The 21,401-nt window shown below is 46.0% G+C and overlaps 3 protein-coding genes across 7 annotated transcripts; all 3 read left to right on the forward strand.

Annotated features, from left to right (window-relative positions):
- Positions 1 to 970: 970 nt before the first annotated feature.
- On the forward strand, positions 971 to 6,123 carry cant1a (calcium activated nucleotidase 1a). Of its 5 annotated transcripts, none has more exons than XM_076142891.1 (4): positions 971 to 1,105; positions 4,142 to 4,810; positions 4,891 to 5,094; positions 5,193 to 6,123. In XM_076142891.1, the coding sequence occupies exons 2-4, from the start codon at positions 4,168 to 4,170 to the stop codon at positions 5,561 to 5,563; spliced, it is 1,218 nt and encodes a 405-aa protein (XP_075999006.1). In that variant the 5' UTR covers positions 971 to 1,105; positions 4,142 to 4,167; the 3' UTR covers positions 5,564 to 6,123. The 5 variants fall into 5 exon arrangements, with proteins under 5 accessions (XP_075999006.1, XP_075999003.1, XP_075999005.1 ...); XM_076142888.1 differs by lacking the exon at positions 971 to 1,105 and adding an exon at positions 1,680 to 2,032; XM_076142890.1 differs by lacking the exon at positions 971 to 1,105 and adding an exon at positions 2,952 to 3,640.
- A 125-nt stretch (positions 6,124 to 6,248) lies between these two features.
- LOC142992450 (galectin-3-binding protein A-like) lies at positions 6,249 to 9,441 on the forward strand. The gene is made up of 6 exons (XM_076142887.1): positions 6,249 to 6,401; positions 6,690 to 6,796; positions 6,968 to 7,189; positions 7,498 to 7,629; positions 7,828 to 8,110; positions 8,278 to 9,441. The coding sequence occupies exons 2-6, from the start codon at positions 6,703 to 6,705 to the stop codon at positions 9,353 to 9,355; spliced, it is 1,809 nt and encodes a 602-aa protein (XP_075999002.1). The 5' UTR covers positions 6,249 to 6,401; positions 6,690 to 6,702; the 3' UTR covers positions 9,356 to 9,441.
- A 4,800-nt stretch (positions 9,442 to 14,241) lies between these two features.
- LOC142992319 (metalloproteinase inhibitor 2-like) lies at positions 14,242 to 21,375 on the forward strand. The gene is made up of 5 exons (XM_076142688.1): positions 14,242 to 14,658; positions 18,948 to 19,048; positions 19,131 to 19,239; positions 19,629 to 19,753; positions 19,867 to 21,375. Exons 1-5 carry the CDS (start codon positions 14,529 to 14,531, stop codon positions 20,062 to 20,064), a joined length of 663 nt encoding a protein of 220 aa, XP_075998803.1. The 5' UTR covers positions 14,242 to 14,528; the 3' UTR covers positions 20,065 to 21,375.
- Positions 21,376 to 21,401: the final 26 nt, after the last annotated feature.

A 21,401-nucleotide genomic window follows, 5' to 3' on the forward strand; every position in this document is an offset into this window, starting at 1 on the left:
TGGGACTCGACATTGTGCAGCAGTTTGCTCCCTTGGCAAATATTTGCATTGTGATGGTGCAGAAGGATGTGGAGGAGTTGGTGAAGTGAGGGGATGAGGTCATGCTGATCGCATTGTTTCAGCCGAAGCTCAAACAAACTGACGACTGGAGGTGCACATACATGACTCCACGTCATAACAAAGGGTCAGTGTCTTTGAAGAGCTTGTGTGTGCAGAGCTCATCATCATCATCATCATCATCATCGTCTAAGCTGGTGGAAAACCCCTAAACTTCCTCAAACGTCATGTAAACTATCTGGCGCGAGGATTAATCACGAGCTAATCTATTAATATATAAACTGCAACACTCTTTGAACATAACAGCGGAAAACACCGATGCATACAAACAAACCGTAACAGGAAGCAAATTATTTTCAATGCAAGCAGACCAAGATGTTGGAGGCTTATAGACATCATTTCCTATATCTTTGGTCACATTTTCAGTTGGTTCAAAATCTAAAAGTAAACACACCTCCTAAATACAAACTACAAACACAAGGATCCGTGTGACTACGCAACTATTCTCCTTGCACAATGATATTTTCTTCCTGTGAGCAGTTTACATTTGTACGCAGTCTGGATTATTAATGCTTCAGTGGACAAACTGTCATCGGGTTCGATTCCCGGCATATGGATGTAATTGTATTTGGCTGCATTTGCGCAACAATTATTAATCATTTATCCTCCTTACTCTGAGATAAGAAGTCATAAAAATGGATTCAAAACTACAAAAAATAATTGTGATCGTATTCAAGTCGCACTTGTACGGCGATATTCAACATTCTGCTGCGAAATATAAAATCCGAACTAAGAGGAAACAACGTTTAAAAATATGATCCCTTCCGCCTTTGTTTACACCGCACATATGTCCCACAGCTCATGAAGGCACCACTAGACAAGCGCCTCTCCTTGTGACGTCACCACTCATACAGGAAGTATCGATCGGTCTCTGTTTGCCGATGAGAGCCAGCGGAGGAGAAAGAGGCGAAGAAGAAAAAGGAAGGAATAACAATGACGTCCCGACTTCAACCGTCGCCATAGTCACAGGTGGAGGCGTAACGTCACCGTGAGTACCGAAGTACCGAGCGAACGGTCCGTTTGGAGGCGTTTCGACTAGCGGCTGACCGATTTGTGATGGCAGCCCTCACGTTCATCCAGCATGCGACGATTAACCTCTGAGCCGCTGTCACACACACACGCACGCACACACGTTACTCAGTCCCATCATGCTGGACTTTGGCTCTTACTTTGCTTCCTTTTTCTATTGTTGATTTCCAAAGTGACGTTCAAAGACCACCAGGTGCCTTTGAGAGGATTCCCAGGGTCCACAGCCAACGTGAAATACCAATAGTAAAATAGTAGATCATTGTTTTTGACATATTTATACACATTAAAGGCTATATTATCTACTTGTTGTGAGATGAACATCTGTTCAGGGGTCCTCAACATGCAGAGCCCTCCAGCTGTCTCAGCTATTTATGGTTCTCCTTCATCTGCTCCCTTTGAAGCAGATGTATTATTATGTAATTAGTGTCATTTACACACTTTCCTTCGTTTCCATGCCAACTGAGTAGTTGGTCACCCCTGCTCTTGACCTCTGGCCTCTCCAACAGCGCCGGCTACATCACAGGAATGCGTGTTTGTTTCCTCTTGGATTGTTCTTCATTTTGGCCAGATAAGTTGGCCGCTGACTTTTGTGCAGGTGACTGATCAGTGCCTGTAGTAATGGCTAACCTTAAACCAACGCCTGAGTGAGACACCATGTCTTCTGGTAGTAGCGTGCCACGATTGCCCCTTTGGACTTGATAATAACGCCCCTCATGTCTAGTTAAAGTTCACAAGGATTGTTAAAGCCCTTAGTCATGGCTACAATGCAAACAATGTGATAGAAAGAGGTTGTGCAGCTCAGAAGTGAGTGTAGCGGCGTGTGTGTGTGTGTGCTGGATGGGGGGTCTTGCGATGGTCCGGCGTTCTGGAAGAAGGAGGCAAAGGGGTAGGCCTGCTCAACTCATCTACACACTCAGCGGAGGAGCTCAGAGATTCTTTTATTTTGAAATTCGTTTCTGTTGATGTGAATTGGGTTGCATGAGGTCATGTTGTGTGGGGTCAGTATGTGGAAACAGCTGCACATAAACAATTAAGTCAATTTCCTTCTTTGTGTGTAATTGTTTCATGACAAAATTGTCATGATTACAAATGTTAACATGTCCAAATGTTAAACTCTCTTAGAATGTCAGTGTGAGATCTTAAGTACTTTAGAGCACAGAGTCAATTATTGAGCTCCAACAAACAACTTAATGGCAATACATGAATACTCTGACTGTTGTTGCTATATTCATCTTTAGCCGTATAAAACAATAGCTCCTTTCATGTAATTAGCTTCTGCCACTTGTTGGTGTAGACCAAAGACCAGTTTGTGAGCCTCATAGTGCAGACAGCACCCAGATGTTGCAGCTCTAAGGCCCTGCTGTTTGGCTCGGGGCCCTCTTATGAAAGAGCCTTTCAGCGGAGGTGAGGGCCGCCCCGGCCGCCTGCCACAGACTGTGCAGCTCCTCAGGACGAGTTTAGGGTCACTGGAATGTGGATGTAAGGTTAGTTAGTGTGTAGAAGTTTGACTCTGCTGAGTCCTGGTGTGCAGCATGAGGAGGTGGAGAGAAAGCGTCCATGACTACATGCCTGCCATAAACCCCCAGAATGACCTCATATAGAGGTATATGACCTTAAAATGATGACGTTGAATCAACTGTTTGAGGGTTTGAGGAACATATTAGTGCAATTGTACATTAACTTTCAAGTATATACTCCTTAACTTGTTGTCTTTATTGTCAACAACAGGTTAATGCATTTTTTTATTTTTTTATTTGAAGCAGGCATTGTACATTGACATTGCGCCTACAGTTGTAGGATATTTTGGAGATCATTTCTTATATAGAAAGAGGAGAGGGAGAGAAAGAAGGGAGGTGGTATTATCACTACTATTGTTGTTAAACTTTATACGAAGACCCTCAGATGGAGTACAAGTAGATTGGAATTGCAATGATGTCATTAAGAGAGAGGAGAGAAACAGAAAAAAACAAAGAGAGGACATGCCACCCAGAAACCCCACACAACCCCACAGTCACACAACCCCACAGTCACACCACCCCGTCCTGGCCCGCCTTTGTAAAATAAAATGAAAAACTCAAAAGGAACTGTTGGGTGTTAATGTGTATTTAAAGACTTAACTGCAGCACCGTCTGTGTGTGACGTGGTTGTGATACAATGGCTTGTTTCCGCATCTCCTGCCTGGTCGTGCGTTTCCGGATTTACCTGTTTGAAGCCATTGTCCGGTTGACCTGCTTGATCATGGCCCCTCCCACTCTCCACGTTGACACCGAAACAGTTGTGGCCACCGTATAGTTGCGTAACTCAGATTACTTCCTTTATCTCGTTCCACCTAAGGGTTGGACAGAGTTCAGTCTTGCGTGAGCTCTTGGATACGTTTACGGAAGAATTGACACAGATTATAACAGGCTGGGGATGAAACCTGCCAGCTTTGTTTTGTCTGCTTGCTGTCTGGACTAAAGGTTCGTTGTGGAGGCAGAGAGCGGCTTTATGGAAAGTATGTGAGTGGCATCGATGTCATCTTTGTCTAAATGCATTCAGCGTCACATTCTGCGTGATCATTAGAAGACGTCTAAGTCGTTAATTTGCACTCAGGTAACTTTTCTAATAAGGTCTTTGTTTCCTTCTTCTTATTGTCACATGTTGTACATTTGCTGTCAGTTGGCCTCCATCTGAATTCTAGCATCAGGCCTTCATCTCTCTGGATGGCTCAGCATTCCAATATGTTGCTTTACCTGTCAACTCATTTGCTTATAAACAAAGTGAGCAGGTAGAACGGGTAATCCCTGCTAGACTTTGTGGCGTTGTTTCTCTGTGGCTCTGTGACTCTGTGCATCTGTGACTCTGTGCATCTGTGACTCTGAGCCGTCCACCTCAGCTTCATATCTGAGGGGAAATGTAGATATTACCATTTGATAGCACGGCAACTAAATGTACTTGGACTTTGAACTTTGACGGGCTCTTAAATCCATCTCTCTCTCTCTCTCTCTCTCTCTAGCTCCCTCCAGGCCCTGTTTACCCTCCATGCCTGCTCTCCTAGGCTGCCCTGGACCGGAGCAGAATGAATCTATGAACCCGCTGCACATCTCTGTCGGAGGCCTTCCCATGTTGGCTTCCATGGCCAACCCCACTGACCCTCGTTTCCGCCTTAAATGGAAGTCTATAGTGGCGGTGGTTGTGGCCTTCGCCTTGCTGCTGCTGCTCCTCATGCACTTGAACCCAGGCTTGCACGCCAACCCTTACAGTTCGCGCTTTAGAGCCAGCCACTCTGACACCAGACAGTCTGAGTCCCGTTACAACGACACGTACCCCCTCAGTCCTCCAGAGCGCACCGCCAAAGGTACCCGATACCGCATTGCCGCCATTTCCGACCTGGACACAAACTCTCGAAGCGAAAAGAAGCTAACGTGGATCAGCTACATGCGGCGAGGCTACCTGTTGGTGTCTCAGAGTGGAGACGAGGTGGCAGTGGAGTGGGATCCACACCGGGTGGTGCTAGAGAGCCACCTGGCCGAGAAAGGAAGGGGAATGGAGCTGTCGGAGCTGGTGGTGTTCAACGGGAAGCTCTACACTGTGGACGACAGGACGGGCATCGTCTATCACATCGACGGTGACAAAGCCGTCCCCTGGGTCATCTTGCCGGATGGCGACGGCAGCGTTGCCAAAGGTGGGTGCTACCCTGGTTACCAACACGCTGTCGTTGTAGGATTGAGGCGTGGCTTTACTTGTAAACGTCTCTCTTGACAGGGTTCAAAGCTGAGTGGCTGGCAGTGAAGGACGAGCACCTGTATGTGGGCGGTCTGGGGAAGGAGTGGACAACCACCGCAGGAGAGTTTGTCAACAACAACCCCGAGTGGGTGAAAGTGGTGGGATACAGAGGGGACGTTCTTCACGAGAACTGGGTCCCCAAGTACAAATCGTTGAAGACCGCGGCAGGAATCGAGCCTCCAGGTGAGGACGTAAACCCTAAACTAATCAAACGGTCACGCTCGCCTACGTCTGCCGTTCAGTTTTGATTCCTGTTCTGAACTTCCTGTCGTGTCTCCCAGGTTACCTTATCCACGAGTCGGCAGCGTGGAGCGACACCCTGCAGCGTTGGTTCTTCCTCCCTCGCCGCGCCAGCAGCGAGCGCTACGAGGAGACGGCGGACGAGCGCCGGGCCACCAACCTGGTCCTGAGCTGCACGCCGGACTTCAAAGACATTGTCGTAAGTCGCGTGGGGCCGCTCAACCCCACTCACGGCTTCTCCTCCTTCAAGTTCGTCCCCAACACGGACGACCAGATCATCCTGGCGCTCAAGTCGGAGGAAGACGGCGGGAACATCGCCACGTACATCATGGCCTTCACTGTAGACGGACGCATCCTTTTACCCGAGACTAAAATTGGGGATGTGAAATACGAGGGTTTGGAGTTCATTTAGAGAGATGGGAGCGAACTTTGACCCCTCTTAAGGCTGCTGCACTGTGGGTCTGCGTTGTTTACAATCCAGTCACCGCCGGAACGAATCACCGCTTCCTCACTGACATTGTGAAAAGGCCCCTTAAAGAGTTCTCCTTCAAGAGACTGAAGTACGATCCGGTTTTGCGGGGTGCTGAGCCTGTTCCAACCAATCAGAATGAGGAACGGCAGCGCGGTCTCCTGCCCGTCTCTCCTTTCGCAGGCGCCCAAAACGTGGCCCTCAGAAGTACTGTAGCCTTTCTTATAATGAATGTACTAAATTTTGATCAAGCAGACTGTGATTTTATTATTGTTTTTCAAAAGTATACATTTTTCATGCACATACTGAACACTCGACAAAAAAAAAATCAAGGTCAAAAGGGTTTCTTTGCTTTGTGTCAACCGATATGACGACGTACACGTTTTCAATAGAATCACAAAAGTTCCGTTTTCACACGTCGCAACGCAATTTGAAGGAATTTTGTAGCGGAACAATGGGAATCGTATGCAAACTTTTTGTGGCTTGACTTGAGTAAAAATCCTGATCACTATTGTGTGTGTGTGTGTGTGTGTGTTTCTTCTGCGATGTGAGAGCTGACAAACAAATAAGGAGAACGACGGTTTGACATTGAACTCAGACAAGATCCCACAGGCCCAGACAGATTGCGCAACAACCCGCGTTTCTGCTTTTCTGGAAAATGAAACTTTAGGAAGAGACAGAGGTATAGATCGGAGCCCAGTTCGGAAAGAGGTTTGTTACAGAGATCACGAGAAGATCAGAGACGTTTGAGCTATAAGACCTCATATTTGGAGGGGAGAAGGTAATGTGGCTTTATTATATGTAATACTTCATCGTTAGACATCATAAGCTTGACCTTGATTCGGGAATGTATTGTTGTTTAGTTTCATTTATTTTCCAGTTTCTCTTTATAACATTTTGCAAACTTCATTATAAAGTTAACTAACAGCAAACATAGTTAAATAAAGGTATCAGTTAAGCTAACGACCATTCACAGCATATATAAACATATAAAGCATGCAGAGTGATGATGTCAGTGTTTTCTCAAATGGCCTCTTTCACTTTGAGTTGTTTGTTTGTTTGTCTCAAGCTGACGGTTTAGAATGCGGTTCCACCCGAACCCGATCGCACAGTGTGTGTGGCTCTTGCTGCTCCTTCAGGTCCATGAGAGTGAATGTCTCAATCTGAAGTTATTCAGTGAGTCGCCCAGAGCTCATCTCAGACCAGAAACCTCCTGCAAACCAAACGTTTTAGCACAAATCCGACATGTCATCGAGTCAAATCTACAGTATATCAAACTATGTGTGTGTGTGTGTGTGTGTGTGTGTGTGTGTGTGTGTGTGTGTGTGTGTGTGTGTGTGTGTGCAGAGCAGATAGTTGACCCCGGCCTGGCCACAGAGCAACAGGAGGGTGATGTGCGCCTGTTCGGCTCCTCGAAGCCCTCAGAGGGACGCGTGGAGGTCTTCCACGCTGGGCAATGGGGCACGGTGTGTGACGACGGATGGGACATGGCCGATGCTCAGGTGGTGTGTCGCCAGCTGCATTTCCCAGGAGTCAAAGCGGCTGCGCTCACAACACGTTACCAACAAGGTGCTCGCTCCTTCTGACTGCACACCACCAGGGGGCAGTGCAGTCAAAACATTGCAGAGCTGTGATTCAAAGTTCAAAGTATTTTCCTGGTACTTCTCTAACTGTGTATAACATGAAAGTCTCAAGGTGCATGCTGTTTACTTTTACAAATTCATATACAGTCTGAGGAACACACCTTTAATGTGCAGGGGAGAGAGAGAGAGAGAGCGCTGGTTGATTGTAGTAGTGATGTAAATTCATGTAGTGTCTTCTGTGCCGTGAATGGTCGAGGTCGCACTTTGACGCACCCTGTCTCCGTTCTTTCTCAGCCCCTGAGCCCATCTGGCTGGATGACATCAGCTGTAATGGCACCGAGAGGGCTCTGACCAGATGTTATTTCCAAGGCTGGGGTGTAACTGACTGCTCGCACAAAGAGGATGTTGCAATCGCTTGTGAAACAGGCAAATGTCCTTTTTTAGGCATCGCACGTGACCCGATGGTTTACTAAACCAGTAGACAAAGACATGTGATTCATAAAATGGCCTCTGTCCACTCTCATTTTCAATTCCAATGTTTACCCAAACTGTAACAATTTGCTCCCATTCCCTTTTCCAGACTTTATGTAATGCCAATTCCTCACTCTCTTCCTCTGTTGATAGAAAGTGGCGATGACAACAGGACACACTCCCTGGACCACAGTCATTACCTGTCAGAGAGCCTAGGCCAACTATTTGATAGCGGCGCAGGCTGTGACATCCAGATCCTGGTCCAGAGTCCTGCCGGGGCTCGACGGGAGGACGGGACCATGGCGATGGCAGAGACGGCAATCTGTGCACACAAACTGATCATCTTACAATTCGGCTTCGAAGTCTCAGAGGAGACTAACAACATCTCTGTTCAAGTCAGCCAGTCTTGCCTGCCGCATTTCTCCTCCTTCGTCAGGTAAGTGGGTGGGAGACACACGCAGCAGAACCACTTGAAATAAAAGAGATATAAATGTGAGGATAGTGGTGCTTTGAACTTTGAACTTGCTGGTGTACCAAGTTACATCCGTTTTTGTTGTAATCGGTGGAATTCAAACTCTCGTCTGACATTCTGGTTCTTGGTAGGTACCTTTATACACGCAAGCTGGATGTGACCTCCTCCTCCGCACAGTGCCTCCACTGGATGGCTTCAAAGTTTGGGTTGAAGCAGCTGATGGAGGACACAGGCCGGCTGTTCACCCAAATCCTCCCTGAAGACGCCTCCTTCTACACACAGTTGTCCCTCTATGAGTACGCAGTGGAAACAGAAGACTTGGTCCTCCAGGAAAACTGCATGCAGTTCCTGGCCTGGAACTATCAAAATCTGACCTCGTCCCCGGCTTGGGGCAACCTCTCCGCCAAGCTCCTCAGGGCCCTTCTGTCCCGCTCAGACCTGGTTCTGCCAGACGAGGCTTTCCTGCTTCAGTCTGTGGATCGCTGGATCACACAGAAAGGAATCCTGACCCGCTTGGAGGAGCAGGCGGAGCTGTTGAGCTTCATTCGTTTCCCAATGTTCTCTGCTGAGAAACTGTACGAGTTGGAGTTCACCTTTGCACTCTACGAGACTCATAAGGACCTCTTCCGTGATCAAATAATAAAAGCCCTGCAATTTAATGTTCTGCTTTTCAGTGATGTTAAGCGCAAACATACATTCAAGGCAGAAGACAAAGATTACCAGCCCAGGATCTACACGGCCGACCCATGGAGCGCTGTTATTGCCACAAACCCTCAATCTAATCCAACTCCGACAGTCAAGCCATTCTACATGCGGCGTGAGCAAGGCTATCCTCCTTACTATTATAATCCTAATTATGAGTATCCTTCTTCAAGACACCTCGACTTGCGTACGACATTCACCACACCTGTGCACAACAGCCTGATCTTTAAGAACACACTGATCAACTGGGAGGCCAGTGCGTTTACGAGTCAGTCGCGCCACGTGTGCAGGATGGCGAGCACCCAAAGCTACGGCAACCAGTACCAGGGCAACGTCACCTTCAAGAACCTCCTCCTGCTGAAGTGCCAGGACAAGTACATCTGTCATGTTCAGGACTTCAAGTCAGACACGGCTTACATTTACCTCAATGGTACCCAGGCTCTGACCTATCCGTGTCCCGATGGCCGCTACACCTACCAGTTTGTAGTGAGACCCAAGTATGTGTGAGACCCAGCAGAGGGTCAATTCAAATCAATTGTCCCTTCAAAGCTCTTCTGTAATGGCAAATGAAATAAACACTTATCAGCATCATGTTACAGTGTGTTGTGTCGGCACCTTTATTTCAAACCACCCGCCCGCTTTGTCCCTCAAAGGAGCGACAGAAATACGGGATTACAGTCGTTTCCAGCAACCTCGCCCCGCTCTGGGTGCTTGAAACCTTCTGATCCTGGGAGGTCAAGGTCACACTCTCACACGTATAAGCCTGATCTCTCCAGAGGTTGAGAGCAGTCAGGTCCAGATGTTAACAGCAGTGATCCAAACATGTGAAATGAAGCTTTGGATCCAGTATCATGAAACTACTAGAATAGTAAATGTCACTGAACTGTAGCTTTGTTCACCTAAATACAGTAAAGCTACTTTGTTGTTGTTGCTCTCTTGTGTATTCATCAGTACATCATATAGTTCAAATGTGAGCAACACACTTCCACTGTATTTGTTATTTATTCAACACAATCAGATGAACTTGAAGAGAGATTGAGAGCCCCCGCGCTTGAAACCCTTGATGAATCATGAAATCTTCCGTAACAGACTTCGAGACAGACTCCGCACTGTCTTTGTCTGTCACTGTCTTCCCGCACTTGTGCCTCACTCAGTTGACAGTCACACTTTTCAACGGGCAAACAAACGTGCCGGGGCGGGCGGGCGAAACGCAGCAACCTGTAACACGGTGTGATTCAAAGGTGTTTGGTCTGCGGCCGAACCTACGCATCGTTAGATAAGAGACGATTGATGGAAGGCTGCGATTACATCAGCATTGTGCTCAATTTAAAGATGACTCGTCCACACTCGCGGTCAGGAATGGTGATCCAGGGTGAGAGTGTGTGTGTGTGTGTGTGTGTGTGTGTGCGTGTGTGTGCTATGTGTAATTTATTTACAGGCTGTTTACGTAAAATAAAGCATTCTCCAGAAGGGAAAGGTCAGGTATTGCGCAATACTTCAGCATCACACTTGTTGGGCTGTGAGTAATGGTGTGTTACGTATGTGTATTCTTATAAACGTACAACTCAAATTCCAACTAATTGTGAACCACAAGTCATGACACTTATTTTCTCATTTAACCCCTTGTGAATTTCTGCTACTACTACAGTACTTTAGCTTTTGAATTTCACATTAGCCCTTCTTAAAATGATTAAAAAAACACCTGATGTCTTCACAAAATGGCTCAAAGGTTGAAATATGAGTGATCACTGAGTCTACATAATCCCGACAAGACATAAAAAAGAAGGATTACAGTGAAAGAATGTGGTAAATTCCTCATCAATGTGGTAAATTCCTCATCAAATCATCACATAATGTGTCAATATGTGAGTGTATGTGTGTGTGTGTGTTTGTGAATGGAGTTGTTGACTTGTTCATTGTTCACAGAAGCACCACCATTTCCACAAATTCAGCATTGAATGTCTGACATCTTTGTAAAACACACATATTTACAACAATCTAGAGTAGAATTCATGGATTTCAGGAGTTAGATCATATTTGTGAACGCATGCGTGCTCACAGCCACAGTGTAGAAATATGCATGTGATTGCTCAACACAATCTCTCTGTTCAGGTTTTACATCATGTCCACCCTCACACACATGCTCTGGGCGGTGCAGCGGAGGAAATGAGTGTGAGGGTCATAAGATCAGTGAGATTCAGTTCCGTAAAAGTGAGAGTTCCTCCCGCGAACACGCCAGACAACGTACTCACGATTACAGCAATCGCGGTGAAGCCCCCAGACGTCACGGAGGGCGCATCGTGAACGTTAACCAGACTCACCCTGACTCAGGATCTGGTCGTGACCTCACGCTTTGGGAAGTGCAGAACATTTGACCCCTTAAGCTCTGAGGCCATTTTTATGCTTTTTCCGACAGATGTTTTCCACCTCCGTCGCTCTGCAGTGAAAACACAGATTCACTGTCTCACATTATCACCAATAAAAATGTGAGTAGCTGCACTGATGAATGGAAAATGTGGGAAGTGTCTGTGGGCCGCGGCGGCTGGGTCACTTCAAAACAAAGCTGGTGTGGAGGAGGGAGAGGTCAGGCGGTGAGGGGGGATAGAAGGTGGAAAAGCAATCCAGCCATTCTCCCTCCCCGTGTGGGATGTGTGTTTGCAGGAGGGGGGTGGGGGGTTGGGGGGGGGGAGTCAGAGGATGTGGGTCAGTGCCACAGCACCCACACTTCCCACAATGAGACCCTCTTTTTCTATCTTGCCGGGCACTTCCTTCCCAGAGTATTCCTGGCCTTGCAAGTCTGTAATTTAGGGGTATGGAGGCTTCGACCATGCCCGAGCCCCTCTTTGGCGTTTGTAGTGGGTAATGTACACAGGGGGGGGGGGGGGGGGGGGGGTGCTTACATTGCACTTTGACAAATCCAACCTCCTTCAACAAATGAAAACCAAATGTTGATACAATAATACAGATCTGGACTGGGAAGGAAAACTGGCTTCTGCAAGTGTGGGAAATTCTCGCTTTTCACATTTTCGCTCTGTCTTGACGGATAAGTTGGATTTTTTGAAAGGTTATCGTCAAATGATATTCCCTGCTCGTATGTATATTAAGCAATACCTAAGTCATTGTAGAGGATTCCAGATAAATACCCCAATTACAGAATCACAGTGACTAATAACTTGTCACCTGCATGCCACATTGAAAAACTACTACAACGTCATTTTAGGGAATTTTGGTCTGTTACTCTGGGAACCTGGCTCACTAGTTGTATTATTTTGCTTGTTTATTTGTTGTACTATACTCATAAAGCAAAATCCAACACGTTCTGTGCCAAATTCCTCACATTCTTCACGTTGGCCCAGATACCCTGCTGGTGTTCTATCAAAGCCCATCAGGCGAGGTGGGCGGTGGAGTGTGTGTGTGTGTGTGTGTGTGTGTGTGTGTGTGTGTGTGTGTGTGTGTGTGTGTCTACCGCCCAGGAGCTGGGGACATGGCCTGGATCTGAGCAAGGGTCCACCACATCAGTCAGTATGTCAGCGCAAAGGAAGGCGAGGGTTTTGACAAGGGGGTGGCGGGTTGAGTGCAGGAGAAGGCGTCTGCTGTTCCTTCAGATGCCTTTTGGTCCGCAGAGAGACAGAGATGGAAGTGCCTTTCTACTCATTTGGTCTTGGATGTGTCACTTCCTGTCATTTCTTAATTTCTGCTCCCGACTCCCACGCCCAACATCTGCTGTTGTCCTTGTGCCCCTTGTGTTTGGTAACTTCCACTTTGCCGAGTCATGCTATTGCAAAATTCCTAACAATTTGGGAATTTTCCTCATCTCCCTATTGGCATTCTTACTCTAACGGTGAAAAACAAAAGCAAGCATGGTGCGATTAGACGAGGGCGTAACTTTCCTCTCCTCTCTCCCACTCTCCCTGTTTTTACATAGACACCGAGAAAACGGAGAACTGTGGAAAAGCGGCCGAGTAAAAATGCTAAACTATGGAAAAGAGTGGAAATATTTGCCAGAGTGGCCAGCAGACCGACAGCTGGTGGCCAAATATGATGTCAGGGAGCGAAGCAACCACAGCAGATACAAGCCCCTCTCTCTCTCTCTCTCTCTCTCTCTCTCTCAGCTGCACCTCTCCATTATTCATCATCAGCACTAATCATCACACACACCGTGCCCTCCCTGTGATCTCACCGTCTTGGGCCAGAAACAACATGGGAGGCCGCAAAACCCAAACTCTCGACGTCCCCCTGTTTCCTGAGGCGGAATGGCGAAGTTTCCAGCGGATAGAGACGTCCATTTTAGTGCTTGACTATGAGATGAAAAACAAGGGAAGAATTCTACTATAGCATAATGTTTGTTTTACGGAAGGGAGGAGCATTCGGGCGGCTCACGCCAGGGGAATCGCCACCAGATTGAATCTATTAAATTTAAAGGGATGATGTAATTCCCCCCCCCCCTTACTCTTTACCCCCCCTCTTTTTTCCTCCGGTATTTTCACGTGCTGTGGGTTTTAACGGTTACTGAAACTGAAATGCACACGACTGACTTGCAGGGAAAATCACATGACCCAGTGACGCCTACAAACGATGAGCGGGAAGATCCACAGAAAAGTAAATGTTTTAACCTCCTGAGACCCTGCGTCCTCATATGTGGACATTACATGTTTCCTTCCCTACTGCTTATACACCATTGAGCTTTATGTATATTTTGCCCCAAATTCAAGTCATGCGCTGCCATTTATGCTATCACTGTGTAACTTCATTAAATTTACTGCTCCACTGTAAAATAGCCTGTGTACTAAAGTGCCAAAATGTGAATGAGTGTGTGTGTGAGTATCAATATCAAGTCCAAAAAACAAATGTATATGTATATGTTGTTATTGTTATAGTTATAGATGTAGTTGTAGATATGGATGTAGAAACAGATATAGATAAAGAAAAAGAAAAAGAAAAAGATATAGATATAGATATAGATATAGATATAGATATAGATAATGATATAGATATAGATATAGATATATTCAAGATGTAGATATAGATCTAGATGTAGATGCAGATATAGATGCAGATGTAGTTGTAGTTGTAGTTGTAGTTGTAGATATTGATGTAGATATTGATGTAGACATAGATGTAGTTGTAGTTGCAGATATGGAATGTAGTTGTTGATATAGATATAGATATAGATATAGATATAGACATGGATAAAGATATGGATATAGATGTAGTTGAAGATATAGTTGTAGACATGGATGTAGATGTAGATGTGGGTGTGTGGGCGGCTGCTGGCAGGGTTTAGGCGCCTCTGACCTCCTCACTGGCTGGGAGCTCGGCGGGGGCGGAGCCGCTCGCTGGCCGTGGAGATAAATACCGGCTGCTCCTCCTGACGACAATACAAAACACATCTGGTAAGAGTGTGTACGTGTGTTGTGGACGTGAGTGTGTGTGTCTGTGCTACAGGAATGAACTCTCTCTGACGCGCTGTGCATCTTTCACTGTGACAACGGGACCTTCAGCCGCGCCGCACCGGGGACATCTCACATCTCTACAGCTTCTCTCTCCGCAAAGCCCGCCGGACTGCGCCTCTCCTTGCCGCCTCCTCCTGTCGCGTCCACACCTGTGCGTGTAAAAAAGTTGGTCAGTTACTTTCCGTCCCCCGCCCTCACTCCCCCCGGAAAAAAGGAAAGAAAGAAAGATGAGCTGGACGATGAAGAGATGTTTTGTCACGCTGGTGCTCCTGTTCGTGTGGAGGCTGGAGGACTTCGCTGAAGCCTGCAGCTGCTCTCCGGCGCATCCACAGCAGGCCTTCTGCAACGCAGACGTGGGTAAGTTACTCCACCACCATGTCTGTGTTATTGTTAGTATTTATTTTCTTCCCTCCCTTCATAACATTTGTTTGGCCTCATATGCCACAATAACTGTATAATATATTATAATGTAATTATAATGTAATAGAAGCACAAATGTAGTCCTCTTAGGTGAAGTTCAGGGTGGATAAATCCCTGATCACACACTCACTCCTCCTCTGCCTCAGTGGCTGAGAGGCGTTTGATGCAGAGCCTCAAAGGCTGCTGAGAGGCACTGAGGAGCTCTTTCTCAAAGGTCATGTGGATAGTTTGGACTCTTGTGACAAAACACTACTTGTAGCTGCCTCCAACACTGACCTTATGCTAACGAGCGTCACAACACTGAGCGGCTTGTCTCACTATTTAAATTGGGGTTTGCTGAGGGTCTTTTTTCTTGCTTGTGAGCTGGCTGAGCGTGTGGTATGTATGAAGAAGCTGGCTTATTCAAAGGTTTCTCTTTACTATTGGATTCCACGGCTCTGGAGGATGGAGAAACCACATCATCCTGCCAAAGACGTTGCTGTAAAGGAAACTGATGTTTTGCCAGTTCCTTTAACTGCTTTCATTGAGGTTATTTTAAAAGATGTAATTTCCCAAATATGACGAGATAGGAAATGTATGAAACTTGGAGGGTTCTGTTTGAATTCAGCTTCAAAGCTTCTGCAGTTTATGCCGGAGTGACAGTTTGTGTTTATAATGACACATTCATTCCAGATGTTGTTTATGCATCATTTGGTAATTCACGGGCTCTAATGCTGACATATCACTAATTATAAATATAAACACCTAAAGTCAACTCTGCCTCTCACAGTGATTCCATCGTCAAACCCTGTGAGGTCACGTTCTTCTTCTTCAGCACCATGGAGAGACCCTCCTACCAACACAAACAATCACCATTCGCCTTAACGACTTAGTCAAGATCAAACCAAGACCAAATCGTGTGTGTGGATGAATGATCGATTTGAGGTTTATTGACCAAGTAAACTGTTGACACTCTTTTTGTACTTTCTCTTTCTCCACAATGATACAAAGTAAAAGACAGACGGATAGAAGGTATCATACCTACAACAAGAGAGAAGGGAGAGTGTATAGAGTCAATAGAAATCAATAAACAGATGTAGTAGTAGTATAAACATGCTGTAATATTCAACAGTATGTACAGTGAGTCCAGATGTTGTCACTATGTAAGTAATGGGCTTCCTCCTTTGAAGATGGTCTTTCTGGCCTCACACTACTTTGTGGGAAGCCCAGATGCTGCGTCAGCTAAGGTTTCATAAGTACAGACAGTCAGTACTATTTGCTGTTATTAAAGCAGCAGAGGAGAAGATTTTCATCAAACCAACCGCTGGCCCTCGTTGACCATTCTGTCCTGTCTTGACTCATTTTTTGAGGATCCTGGATGAAGCAGTCTTGGGAAAGACAGAGCAGGAACCAAAACAACTCAATTCCTTTCTCTTAATTTGAAACTTGTCTCTCAGGTCTTGTGCAGAGGAATGCAGGTCAAATGCTGCGCTCGTCAGACATTGTTTCCTGTCTGATCTGTTTCCTTCACGATGCTTAGTCGGGGCAGAATGTACCTGTACCTGTTGCAGCTTAAACGTTTGGGGAACTCCAAAGAAAGAAAGCTGACTTGAACGTGACTTCTTGTATAAAGACGCCCCGCAAGCTGTGTAAACAGAGCCAACGTGTGTGCAAGCTGCACAACAGCTGCCCGAGCTCAGCATCACGCGGATGCTAATATGCTGCATGGGCTGTGTGTGTGTGTGTGTGTGTGTGTGTGTGCCAACTGTGCCGTCCTGCTGCAGGGGAGGGGGGTGGGGGGTCAGACACTCACCATAATGGGTGCACAGGTCGACTTTATGTCCTCCCCCAAGCAAAAAGAGACCACAAGGAAAAGACAGAGTCAGTTTGAAGTTGTAGTTTTAGTTTGTCTCTTTGGTGGCCTCACCGCCGTGCGGCTGTGCTGAGGGGAAAACTGGTGTCCAGGCGCTGCAATTACATGACAAGGGTTTGCTCTCTTCCCCTCTTCTCTTTGTTTTTTCTTAAATGCTGCCATGACCATATTAAAACCAAATGTTTTGTTTATTGTTTGTGTAACAAGAAAATGAGATGGTGTTTTTTTTTTGTTCATTATTTTAAAGTTTCTTTTTCTAGGCGTTGGTCAGCCTCTTCCAGTAAACGCCATCGTTTCCTGTCAGAGCAGGTATAGATTGTTTATAGAGTCACTACAGCTGTTTGAGTTACATAAACACACACACCATAACCGCTAAAAGACTGTATACATTCTTCAGTTTTACCACGTCAGGCAGTAACCGTGAGAGCTTCAGTGGCATCGGGTTATAACAGCGTCGGGTCCTGAGATTTGGAGTTTCCTCACTGGATCATAAACAGAAGTCCCAGTGGAGAAGAAGTGAAACGTGTGTAACTTGGATCTGTATCGCGTTACGTTAGAGCAGTTTAATGTGGTGTGATCATGTGTGTGTACAAGCTTGAGTGTGTGTCACATGGCTCAGATCAAGCATCAGATTACACATCACCGTAGTTGTGTTTAAGGCCTTGTTGCCTTGGTTTCATTCCTGGGTTGCATTGGGCCAATTTGCTCAAATTCTATACGTGTAAGCCACATGAACCACACACGTCTGTTGCTGTTCATATGGATCTGACCTACTTTACAATAGGAGAAGTGATGTGTGTGTGATTCTGCACAGTCAGGGAAAGGGGATTACCACCAGTCTGCTTCAGAGCCAGAAAAGTTTCCTCAGTGCCACGAGCACAGTGCGTCTGTGCCGTGTGTGATTTATAAACACACATCATCCTGGCCCGCGCAGCCGATCTCTCCGTGTGGTTTGTGTCTTTTAGTACCCGTGCTCACTCAGCCTCTCTGTGAGTGTGTGAGTGTGTGTGTTTGTGTGTGTGTGTGTGTGTGCTTGCATATATGCATGTACAAATATGTTTGTCAGTAGCAGCTCTGAAGCGCACAGAGAGGCATGCAGCTTGGAAAACTCTGTGTTTTGCACATTTTCCTGGCTACAAACTAAATCCCACCCCTCTCTCCCGCTCTCTCTCTCTCTCTCTCCCGCTCTCTCTATCTCTTTCTCTCTCTTGCACACTCCTCTTCTCCCCATTAACTTGTATGTTTTCTTGACACAGTTGAGCGCTGAACTTCGGCGTGATAGCTATTCCTGTCCATCCTCCCCTCCGTTCCTCTGCGTGCAGAACGCAGCCATCCTCATCACTCTCTCCATTTCCTAAATCTGATCCCCCCCCTACCACCGCCCCCCCACACTTCCCCTGTTTTCTTTCTGTTAATGGTCGACTCCTTCGACCCTTAAAAGGAGATGTTCTCTAAGCTGCCGCTGTCACCACGTTATGGTACATAATGGCTGACAGCTTCATACCTTGGTGGTGTAGAATGAACTGAGCGGTGGCTGGTCAGTCAGTCAGTCGCTGCCCCCTTGGGAAAGGAGAGTGCTGGAGTGCAGAGAAAACATCTGGTTAACATTAGCCATGTTGTCTCCTGTGCGTAAGAAGCTTGATTTTTGAATGTGACGCGCAGATGGAAGCAGTAATCCACAGGTATTTCGCTTTTAGTGGCATTCAGTCGATATTCTAAGGGAGTCACATGAACGAGGCAGTGCATGTGAAATGCGTGAGTCATATTTCTGTTGTCTCCGTATTTGGCCTGGCGAAAAGCTCAAACGCTCATTCTCATGGCTCCGATCATGTTTTTCCACTTGAAGCCTTTTTGTTTTTCCCCACATCCAAACCTCCCGAATCTGGAAGCTGAAACTCGGAGTCCCGAGGAGCAGAAGAAGAAGAGGAAGAAAGGCCGCACATGAAAGAGAGAGAGAGGGAAGCTGATTTGCACGTCAGCACCTCTGTCCAGACAAGGGGACGGGCCGGCGCAGAGGCCTCGGGGGCACGGGGGAGCATTCTAGTTCAGCTTTTTCAAAGTCTGCTGACTGGCTTCCTCCCGTGTCGGCCCAGGAGCCTGGGAGCAGGCAGCGCACATTCCTCTTCCTGATTGCAGCTGATGAAACACTCATGTGCCTCTGTCTTCCCGGCACCTGGCAGCAGCAAACGCCTGAGCTCCAAGCCACAGCAATGCACTGCGGCCAACCTCCGACGTGCCAAACGTGGGCAGGGCCGAGATCGGACAGAGACGAAAACTGATCCGCTTGAGATTAAACTGACAATAACATGTGGTCTTGAAAGTTTGTCTTCAAATAAACCGAATGTAAATGAGGTTCTTTCTTCTTCTTTCCCAGCGATCAGGGCAAGGGTCATGGGAGTAGAAGAAGTTGACGCTGGCAACGACATCTATGGTAACCCGATCAAGCGGATGAAGTATGACATCAAGCAGATTAAGGTAAATGATCTCATTTTACAAGTCGCAGTGTGAAAGCTTTGTTTGAACACGAATATGAACGGTTGTGTTTTTCTCTCGTCAGATGTTCAGAGGTCCCGACAACGACATCGAGGCCATCTACACCGCGCCCACCTCTGCAGTGTGCGGAGCCACCCTGGTGACAAACGGCAGGAAGGAGTATCTCATCACAGGTGAAACCCAGCGCCCGAAACCACACACACGCATCCCGCTATTCCTCACCGTGTCCCATTCAGAGGTCTATTTAAATACATATAAATGTGCTTCAGCATCTGAATCAAAACGTACTCGCTGTGGAGGCTAGTGCTGTCAGGTTAAAGGAGGTCTTTATATGTTTGGCTCAAGAATAAAGTTGAAATAGAAAGGACGGAGGGAAAGAAGGAACAAGGAAGATAGGAGCAAAGGTGAAAAAGGAAGGAAGGAAGGAGAAAGAGAGTAAGATTACACGGTGTATGACTTTATCCCAAAGCCTTATTTGAGCAGTGATTAGTAGCTACAGCGGTTAGATAAAATTACCTAAAGTAAACTGTACTTACACGCTTATTCTCTCGCTGGCTCACAGGCAAACTGGAGGCCGACGGCACCATGCACATCACACTGTGCGACTTCATTGAGCCCTGGGACGACATGACCGCCACCCAGAAGAAGAGTCTGACCCAGCGCTACGAAATGGGCTGCGACTGCAAGGTACAATGCTCAGAGTCTCTAAATTAAAGGAGATTAGAGTGTAAATGTTTTGTTAAACCACGTTGTAACTGCAGTGCCTGATGTCTTGTCTCTTCTCTTTCCCGGGTCCTCAGATTACTCACTGCAGCTCCATCCCGTGTATGATCAGCACCCCGCAGGAGTGCCTGTGGACAGACTGGGTGATTGAGAGGAAAGTCAGCGGAGACCAGGCCAAACACTTTGCTTGTATCAAGAGGAGTGATAGCTCTTGTGCCTGGTACAGAGGAGCCGCGCCTCCCAAAAAGGATTTCCTGGACATCGAAGACCCTTAAAGCTGCGGACTGTCACTGTCCAGCATCACTGAGGAGGTCTGCAGTTGAAATATAAGAAGATATACAGTAAATCCCCCAAAACACAGTAATGTTATGATAATGTTTTCTCAGTAAGGGAATCTACAGGATATATGTGTCCGCTGGTAAGGTTGGTACAAAAACAAAATGGGATTGTCGTGTTTTTATTATTAGGAATCATATTTTATTGAAGTCAAATGCATCGATTCAGCACTTTCTGATGCTTCCTTCCCAAACTTGGAGCAAGTTGCTCACAAACCACTTCGCTTTCAATTGAGATAAAGGTTATGCTCACAATTCAATGTTACTGTTCAAAGTATTTCTTCTTCCTGCGCTATAAGTATCTGGTAATTTTTTTTCCTTTCTGAACTAAATAAGAAACACATAAACGTCTATACATGAAAGTATAGTGATTCTGTCATGGCAGCAGGCATCCTGAATTGTGACAGTGGAGCTTTCACAAGGAAAGAGCGCCGCCTCTTGACTGTCCTGCTTTAAATACTTTGTTTTATGATCAATAGGCAAAACATTTCCTCTATTATTTTAAATGTACTGCTGATTGAGCATGATAGAGTTGTCGATGACATTTTAGATGCCAGTCTGTGTACAATCAGTGCTTTTGTTAAATATTTTTTCTTTAAGAAAATCTTGAATATACAAGATTGCACTTTGAACACAGTTGCCACAGCAGTCATGTTTTTATAATGAAAAATGTCTGAAAGCAAGAGGATTGAATCCTCCTTTTTGTATTTTGTATTTTATAATTCTCCTCTCTGATACATGCATCATTTGTGCATCATTTTCTTTTTGTAATGCTTTGGTGTAAGAGCATATTTTATTTAAGGAGATTTTGTGATTTCATCATAGTCTATTAAAACAATGCCCACACTTTACCATTTCTATGTGAAAAATCACAACATTGGTATTTTTGATAAAAGGAATCCTCATACTGCAGACAAATACAAATGTTTCATTCACATGTTTGAAGGCGTAACACCCTTCAGGACCCAGTGAAGTGCATATTGTGTCTTTGTGTGTGTGTTCAGTAATACAGCCACGTGGAAACGACCATAAACGTGTCAAACCAATGTCATGTGACTTTAATATGAGCATCACCTCAGTTTCACACATGTCATTCATTAGAATCTGCAGCAGTACTGTGGGGAAATGTCTTGTGCTGGTTTCACATAAGACTAGGAGGGAAGGCAGATTTTTTGCCGGCATGTCCGTGAACAAATGAAAAATACTGTACATTTGACAAATAGCCAACATTAAATGCCAAACTGTTTTGATGAGCTTTGTACTGGTTGTTTCTTTTC

Source organism: Genypterus blacodes, unplaced genomic scaffold, assembly GCF_046128005.1.
Source record: "Genypterus blacodes isolate CSIRO-AG114 ecotype Tasmania unplaced genomic scaffold, CSIRO-AGI_Gbla_v1 ptg000022l_1, whole genome shotgun sequence".
Taxonomy (NCBI): Eukaryota; Metazoa; Chordata; class Actinopteri; order Ophidiiformes; family Ophidiidae; genus Genypterus; species Genypterus blacodes.

Excerpts from the sequence above, each read along its gene's own strand:
- cant1a (XM_076142888.1), top strand. The coding sequence starts at position 1,984 with ATGGGGGGTCTTGCGATGGTCCGGCGTTCTGGAAGAAGGAGGCAAAGG. Across the intron at positions 2,033-4,141 it reads TGGAAGAAGGAGGCAAAGGG|CTCCCTCCAGGCCCTGTTTA; the intron begins GTAGGCCTGCTC and ends CTCTCTCTCTAG. Across the intron at positions 4,811-4,890 it reads CGACGGCAGCGTTGCCAAAG|GGTTCAAAGCTGAGTGGCTG; the intron begins GTGGGTGCTACC and ends CTCTCTTGACAG.
- LOC142992450 (XM_076142887.1), top strand. The coding sequence starts at position 6,703 with ATGCGGTTCCACCCGAACCCGATCGCACAGTGTGTGTGGCTCTTGCTG. Across the intron at positions 6,797-6,967 it reads TCTCAATCTGAAGTTATTCA|AGCAGATAGTTGACCCCGGC; the intron begins GTGAGTCGCCCA and ends GTGTGTGTGCAG. Across the intron at positions 7,630-7,827 it reads TGCAATCGCTTGTGAAACAG|AAAGTGGCGATGACAACAGG; the intron begins GCAAATGTCCTT and ends CTCTGTTGATAG.
- LOC142992319 (XM_076142688.1), top strand. The coding sequence starts at position 14,529 with ATGAGCTGGACGATGAAGAGATGTTTTGTCACGCTGGTGCTCCTGTTC. Across the intron at positions 19,049-19,130 it reads ATGACATCAAGCAGATTAAG|ATGTTCAGAGGTCCCGACAA; the intron begins GTAAATGATCTC and ends TTCTCTCGTCAG. Across the intron at positions 19,754-19,866 it reads AAATGGGCTGCGACTGCAAG|ATTACTCACTGCAGCTCCAT; the intron begins GTACAATGCTCA and ends CCGGGTCCTCAG.